General features: G+C 46.2%; 1 protein-coding gene across 1 annotated transcript; it reads left to right on the plus strand.

Moving 5' to 3' along the window:
- The first annotated feature begins 332 nt into the window (after positions 1-332).
- Positions 333-7,679, plus strand: HERPUD1 (homocysteine inducible ER protein with ubiquitin like domain 1). The gene is made up of 8 exons (XM_082320840.1): positions 333-498; positions 1,677-1,754; positions 1,839-1,913; positions 3,030-3,151; positions 3,516-3,638; positions 4,291-4,638; positions 5,963-6,068; positions 6,699-7,679. The coding sequence occupies exons 1-8, from the start codon at positions 367-369 to the stop codon at positions 6,864-6,866; spliced, it is 1,152 nt and encodes a 383-aa protein (XP_082176966.1). The 5' UTR covers positions 333-366; the 3' UTR covers positions 6,867-7,679.
- Positions 7,680-7,967: the final 288 nt, after the last annotated feature.

A 7,967-nucleotide genomic window follows, 5' to 3' on the forward strand; every position in this document is an offset into this window, starting at 1 on the left:
GGAGGGCGGGAGGAAGACAGGGCAGGGGCCTGGCCCCGGCGGGGAGACCGGCACCGGCCGCCACCGCCACCGCAATGGCCGCCAGCCCCTCACGGCCCCGACCCCGGGCGGGGGATCGCGGTCGCCATGGTGACGCTGCGCCGGAGCCCCCTCTCTCCCGGCACCGCCCAATCAGCGCCACCGCCCTCCCGCGGCGCCGCAAGCGGGGCTCCGTCCCATTGGCCCACGTGTCAGCCTCCCTCCCCCGCTCCCGCCGCGGCCAATCAGCTGCAGCCACCGCGGCCCTGCAGCAGGGCGGGGCGCGGCGGGCGCCTATAAAAAGGTCGGGGGGGAAGGCAGGCCGCTGGTCCCAGTCCTGCGTTTGCCATGGAAGAGCCGTTGTCGCTGCTCGTCCGCAGCCCCACGCAGCGGCACCCCGACCTGCGCCTCCGCGCCGCCCCCGCATGGACCGTGCGCCGCCTCAAGGCCGAGCTGCGCCGCCTCGTACCGGAGGCGCCGGTGAGTGCGCGACCCCCGCCTCCCCATTTCCCCTCGGCGCCCTCCCGCCCGCTGCGCGAGCCCCTTCCCGCCGCCGTCGCGCGCGCGGCCGTGGGGGAGGTTGGCGTGAGGGGACGGCGCATCCCCGCGGGGGCTCGGCGGGGCTCCCCGGGCCGCCGCCCCTTCGCCCTGCCGGCACCCGCCCCCCTGGGGCGTCCCGCACCCGACTGCATCACCTGTCCACTGGTGGGTGCGGGCGTGGGGCGTGCTCGGGCCGCGCCGGGGGTTACTTTGGGACTCCGTTTGTGGTTCGGCCGCTATTAAATATTAACTGCCCTCCCCCTCCGCGACTGCGTGTCCCGCGGGGTGTTTGGGAACACCAGCTGCGGGCGAGGTCAGCGGGTCTGGCGGCTGAGGCGGGGGGTGTGCGTGGGTGTGCGGGTGGCAGCGCCTGGAACGCCCCGCCGACCGCGGGGGCAGCGGGTGGGCTGAGGCACCGCCTGGGGTTGTTTTTTTTTTTTTTTTTGAAAGCTCTTTCCCTGTTGAACGAGAGGCAGCCCAGTCTGCGCACAGTGAGGTAGCTGGGTTTGATGCTGAAAATGCAGAAGTTTGACTTCGCTTCAAGCCACGGGTCTTGTGAGCTGACAAAAGAAAAACTCAGTTAGCATTGCACTTCTGTGCTCCGCAGCACCCGACGGGCAGTGTTTCAGCAGGAGGACATGCTTTTTTGCCATGCTTTCCCTAGGAGTGAGGCGATTGCCCAGAAACAAGATCAGTATGCTTTCACTTGACTGCTGTGCTGCAGTAGGAAGGCTCTAGGTGAACAGCTGGTGGGGTGCAAGCAGATTTATTTGACACTGCCTCCAGTGCTGATCAGATTAGATGGTACTCCAAACCTCTCTAAGAAACACAAATGTTTTTGTCACATGCTCTCTCTTTTACAGTCCAGACAGAGTTCTTTGCCAAAGGGGTGCTTCATATACTCCTGATGATTTAGACCTCAGTAATCTTGCACTTCAGTATTCAATTGTTCTCATCTCATTAGCTGAATTTAGATGTGCACAATTCCCTGTGCACCTTAATGCATGGGGTGCTTCCAGCTGCATGCCTCTGTCCATCTGGCTGCAAGTTGCCTCAGTTAATGCTTGCATGTGCTTGGCAGAGCAAATAATCCTGTTCTTTGTTTTCTTTCTTCAAAGCCTGAAGAGGACCAAAAGCTGATTTATTCTGGGAAACTGCTGCTTGATGATCATTATCTGAGAGAGTTGCTGCCAAAGGTATAAAAAAAATCTTTCATGTTGTGCTGAAATATATAAAGAAAAGTGGTATTTTTTTGTAATGTGTCTTCTGTTACATTTTAGCACGTGGAGTTGCATGCTCTTCATTTGGTATACAACTTCAAGACTCCTGCAAATGTGCAAGAAACCAATGCAGAGGTACTCATACTAAGTTAACTTACTATCTTGGGGTTGTGACTAAAAATGGGAAGTATTGAATGCCTATTTTAAAGTTCACTGATACCGCAGCTTTTTCCTACTTGTGCAATGGCAGTATTACTTTGTGATAATTTCCTTAGGAATGTGAGAACGTATTTGGATTAAGCTGAGTGAAAAAATAATTCTATGGTTCATCGGTAAAGATTCTCATGGTATATGTTATGAAATATCAAAACCATAATCTAGTTGTAATACACTGCTCAGAGGAGATATGCTTCTTGGTAAATTCAGTTTTATTAAATAGAATATGACGTGTCATGTCCCAGCCTCTTCTGGGCAGAGGCTGTGCTTTTGCGCAGAAGACATACCAGTTACAGAGTGGAAGCGGTTCTGGTCTTTAATCGGGGTGTGGGGAAGGAAGAAGGCTGTTAGCTGAAGATGTTTTCACTGTGCTCATTAATGACTCAGCCTGTAAGAGGAAGCCAAAGATGAGCCTTAATGCTTGAAGAGAGTACTTACTGGTCTTCAGTGCAAATGGCCAAAACCAATTTTTAATTTCAAGTGGACATGCTAATATGACTGGAGGTGTGTTTATATTGCCCATTGTAGGCAATCTGAGCTTACCCTGACTGTGTCTGGTGCTTGATAGATGTGAGCCAGCTTTGGTCTGGGTGTTATGCTGATGTATGGCCACAGAACAGCTCTTGAATTCTGTGTGCAGCAGTTTGTGTATGCAAATACAAACTCTTCATAGCTAAGAACTCAGACTGTCTTGAGTGCAGTTCCCTCGTTCTTCCAATTGCATTTTATAACCAGTTGGGACCTGACTGTATGGGTAAAAAGTGTAAATCTGGTGAAAGTGAAGAGTAATATCAAGTCATTTTTACATGCCAGTGACTTTTTAAGGAGCTTTAAAATAGTGATGGAGGTGCTTGTGGCACGGTGCCCAAGAGCAGTGTCAGGACTGTGGCAGTTCCTAGAGGTACTGTGCAGGACAAAGTGCATGAACTGTGCATCAGTTATGAAATAAGAGCCTGTTCAGTGTGGTGTGACCTTTTTGCATAAGGTGTGTGTAGTGTCCTGAGTAAACCTCACTAACTGCATTGCTGTTCCTAGGTTAAAGCTGATCAGCCAAAGTTACCATCAGAAGCTAGTCAGGAACCATCTGTATCTTCCTCAAATGGTGAAAGAACAAGATGTTCTTCTAGTGGCCAATCTTCAGCAGAAGCCAGTAACAGGTAAATACAATTTTTACATACCCCACTAAGATTTCTAAAATGTTAGCTTTGTGTTGGATGCCAGCCCCTTATGCCGCACATGCTATCTTAAGTCCGTAGAATGTGGGCCAAAGATGATGAGGATATATATATAAAAAAGCTTTGGGGGATGTGAAAGAAGCTAAAGGAAAATGCACTGCTCTGTTAGTTGGAAATCTTCCCTTTATTCATGTGGGTAAAGAGATGTCTTTAATACTATAGAAGGAAGGATTAATTTTGCATTTGGATGTGCAAAATGGCAGAAGCTATTTACATTGTCCTGTAAGAAATGACTCCTGCAGCTTGTCCAGTGTTTGCTAATGAATGTGTTCAAATTTTCACCAAGGTTTGAAACAACTCAGCGTCCTTTCCAAGGTGTGGCTCCTGGCTTCTCTGCTTATACAACCTACAGCATGCTTCAGATGTCCTGGTTTCAGCAGATTTATGCAAGACAATATTACATGCAATAGTAAGTTTTCTGTCCAAAGCTACCAGTAGAAAGTAGAAACTGTAATACAAGGAAATTGGAAGTTTCTGGCAGTTCTTCCTTTTTTTGATGCAGTGTGATTAGGAAGACTTCTTTTTTTGTTGTGACTTATGCTGGTGTGGGAATGTACCTCTAACTGTCATGTGGTGCTTGGTTTACTGTTCAGGGCTTTTGAATCTGTGAACTGCAGATCTGACTCTTGTGACTGGGAGGGCAGGTGTCTGTAGAGTAAATGTAATCCTGCTGATGAGCCTTAGCTCTTCACCTTTTTTTTGACTGCTTGAAGTAGCACACACAGCGCTGGCTGGAAATCAGTGACAAAGGTAAAGCTGAGACTTGCAGCAGCCTTCTAGACTACTGTTAGATTGCTCTAAAGATTTTTTTTGCCAAGTGTTGAAATTATTATTCATAAAGTGGAAGGTGCCTGGTTTGACTTGCTGAAGTCACTATGCAACTGTTGTCATGGGTAGAATTAAAACTTGTTTTTAACCCTTCTGTAGCCTCTAAACTTGGTGCTTTCTCCTTGCATGTGATAAGACTCTATACTTAAAGATGGACAAATTTTCAGTGCCTATGTTAAGTGTGAAAGGATTTGACTAAGCCTTATTCTGTATTCTGTGTTCTCTGGTTTCAGCTTGGCTTCTACTGCTGCATCTGCTGACCCATCCCATACGCGGCGTCCTCAGGAGATACCAGTGGCACCAGTGACACCCCCAGCCCCTCTCCCAGACCCATTCCCTGCACAAAATCAGCCTGTAAACCAGAACGCTGCTGCCCAGGTTAATGCAGCGGCCAACCAGAACTTGCGGATGAATGCCCAAGGGGGTCCCCTCATGGAGGAAGAGGAGGAGGGTGGCAATCGAGATTGGTTGGACTGGCTCTACTCAGCAACATTGTTCTATGTTTTTGTCAACATTATCTATTTCTACTCCAGTGTCAGCAGGTTCCTCCTGGTTATGAGTGGCACTGTTCTGATGTATCTGTAAGTGTATGTTATTAATATTTGCTATTAGAAAATGTCAGAAATGTTTCACTGAAGTAGTGAGTTCTGTACTGTGGTCAGCTTTCTGGTAGTTGAGCTTCATATGACTCTTGTACCTGGAAAGGGTGAACCACTTCTCTATCCTGGTATAACTCAGGGTTTAGCAAAAATAGAAGTGCTGCCCATCCCTTGATGAAATGAAGAATAAGTGATAGTGGGTGATCTTACCTGGTTTTTGTACTAATGCTTCTGGTGTGGCTGGCTTTCTTTTTAGAAAACTACTTGAAACCTCAGTAGCTCTCAGTGTAAAGCCCCAGCAGCTTGGCGGTGTTGAGCAGATGTGTAGGTTCAATGTAGTAAATGAGTTGCTTGTAGGGGAATCAAATGTTTGAAGTCTGTTGGGAAGAGGTTCTCACACCTGTTACCGAAGTCACGTACCTGTGCAGGTTTTCCTGCTGTGTGTTGCCTCTCTGGAGAGCAAACAAAGCTAAACTGAATGTGGTGTCCTGAATTGCCTTTGAGCCTCTCTAGCGGAGGAAACTGGGATAAATCTCTTGGAAGCCCGATAATGGACTGTCAGTTGACATGCTTGGGATGTCTTGTCTGAGAGAGGTCATCTGTCCCCTCAAATTCTTTGATCACCAGTAAAACAAGTGATGCAGGCCTCTGAATTCCTGTCGGTGGATCTAAAGAGTTGAAACTGGAGCAGCTCAAATAATCAGCTCTTCCAACTTCTATGCATCCTTGGAGAGTGAAGGTTAATTGCTTCATTAAAAGTCCTTAAATTTTATTATTGATAATTTGGAAGTGTAACTTTGAACAGCTTATTGTGGGCTACAAGGTGCAGGTGCTGTAAAGATACAGACCTTCTAAGAAGGTCTATATGGCCTGTTATGGTTTGGCGAGATAGTTCCATTTCATGTGTTCTTTGTGCCCTTTTCTAGGGCAAGTACAGAGTTACCCAGGGGTGCACACAACATGGTAAACAAGCAAGCTCTTTGTACCTCTAGCAGCATGCTCCAGCAGGCTGAGCCCTGGTTAAGTAGATACAAACCTGGATGTAGTGCTGCTTATTTTGAATGTGAGCAGATGCTTGGTCTTCCCCTCCTACCTCAGGGTTCGCTGCTGACAGGAGGCTTTGAATGCTTTCAAAGTATTGTAAAACTTGTCCTGTACTTGTACTGGGTCAGGGCAGAAAGAGACCTTAATGTGCTGAACTTGCTGTCTGCAGCTCTGAGCAGTCAGATGTTACTTGAACTGTGTTGGTGTAACAGGAAGGAGTAATATTTAACCAGTATTAATACAAATCTATTGGCTTCCCCAGGCATCATGTTGGATGGCTTCTGTTTAGACGAAGACCAGTTCAGCCCTTCCCAGGCAATGTTCCTCCTCAAGCTGCTGTAAACCAGGACCAGAACAATAACTTACAGGTATTGTCTTCGTATTTTTTTAACCATGAGCCTGAAACCCTGTGAAGTTTTACTTTCAGTTTACTAATTACATGTAGTAGCAAATTTTTTTCTAAACTTTTGTCAGAAACTATCTTCCGTGGTGGAATAATTGCCAGCCTGAGTCCTCCTTTGGTGTAGCTAATTCCTCTGTTATACAAAATTTCAGGCTGAACGTTATCTTTTTATTGCTTCTGTCCTTTAGGATGTTGTAATGGAGAGAGGGGTCTGTCATGAGCTGAGGAGGTTCTGTAACTGAAGACAAGGTTTAGACTAGTACCTCAGGATTTGAGTATGTAATCAACCTGAGTCTTGCATTCCAAGCTGAAACCTCTGGCTGATGTCAGTGAAAGTTAATTAGTTGTAAATGCAGACATAGTTCATCAGATCTGGTGCTTCATGTCTGTCTTAGTGTTCTTGGACACATGGCATGAGTTAACCAGTAATACTAGTGTGCAGCTTGGGGTTTTTTTGACTTTGTGGTTGTCTGGGGATACTTGCAAGCTTTTTATATTCTGACAGTGACATTTCGGTAACAAACATGCTGTTTGGCACCTGATTCTTCTCATTTCTGCAATGCTTTCATTTACCAAATGTCCTTTATTTTGGCAGGGGGGAAATGCAGGCAGAGCAGATGAACCTGAGGCATCTCCTGATGAGGGACAAGTTTTACAAGAACGGCAGCAGGCCAACCCTTCATTTATGAGCACAGCATGGGTCTTTTTCAAGACTTTCTTTGCATCTCTCCTTCCAGAAGGGCCCGGAGTGACCCGCAACTGACTTGTCACCAGTCTACTTGTCTGAAACTGCGATGGGATTTAGTCTACCTGACCAAATCGGATACCAACTCCAAACTAGGACTGAAAGTGGATGGCACTTCTCTGGCTTTCACTGGCCAAGCAAACAAAGCTGCAAGAAGCCTTAAGTCATTACAGCCTAGAGACTAAGATGCTTGCCCTTGCTGCAAGGAACTTTATTCTGTAGCATTTATTAGGTACCGATGTAGAGGCTTGGCATTGTAAACTTGTGCACTAAATGCACAGGCTCTAAGCAGGCGTGCAAAAATGTTAGAGAAGCAAATTGCTTCTTCTGTGCAATGTGATTCCTGTTGGAATGTTTCAAATGCTATTTTAAGTTACACTGAGTGTAGGATCTCAAAGTTGCTAGATATGCATTAGCAGACTTTTAGGGAAGATCTATTGTTAAATTGCTTCAACAATAGTTTAAATTTTCTGTGTAAATATTTTCCTATGAAGGAGGTATGGTGCAATTTCCTTGTTGACAAAGTGGAGGACTGTAAGACAGTGACCTCTTGATAAGCAATTACCTCACTGGAGTTGAAGGCTAAATTTCATGTTGCCAAATTCAGATACTTTAAACTGAAGGCTTCATTTTCCCCATGCCAAATCATGGGATAAGAGTTAGTGTGTTAAGCTCTATCTAGCAAGAATTTATGCAAGATGTAAACAACTTCACTGCTTTTGGATGCAAAGTTAAAGCAGTCTAATGCCTGTATTCAACTTTGATGCATTCTCAATCCAGAGCAACTCTCCTGTATTCCTTCATTGTGTTCCCTTTAATTTCTGATATGGTTAAGGGCTTTGACTCCAATAAAATTTGCAGGCATTTATATCCTACTTGTAAACACTGTATACACTGTACAGCAATTGGAAGACTACCTGTGCAAAGCACAGGATGTGCTCTCAGCTTGTTTTTATTGAAAAATCATGATAAATGAGTTGGGATATGAGGGGGAAAAGATGCTTGCAGAGCCTTAAAATTGGTTCCTTAGCTAACTGTATTCTTCAGCAACCTTTAGCGTTGTATGGAATCATAGAATGGTTTGGGTTAGAAGGTACTTTAAAGATCACCCGGTTCTAC

The sequence above is a fragment of the Platalea leucorodia genome (genome assembly GCF_965183815.1).
Source record: "Platalea leucorodia genome assembly, chromosome: 8".
NCBI lineage: Eukaryota > Metazoa > Chordata > Aves > Pelecaniformes > Threskiornithidae > Platalea > Platalea leucorodia.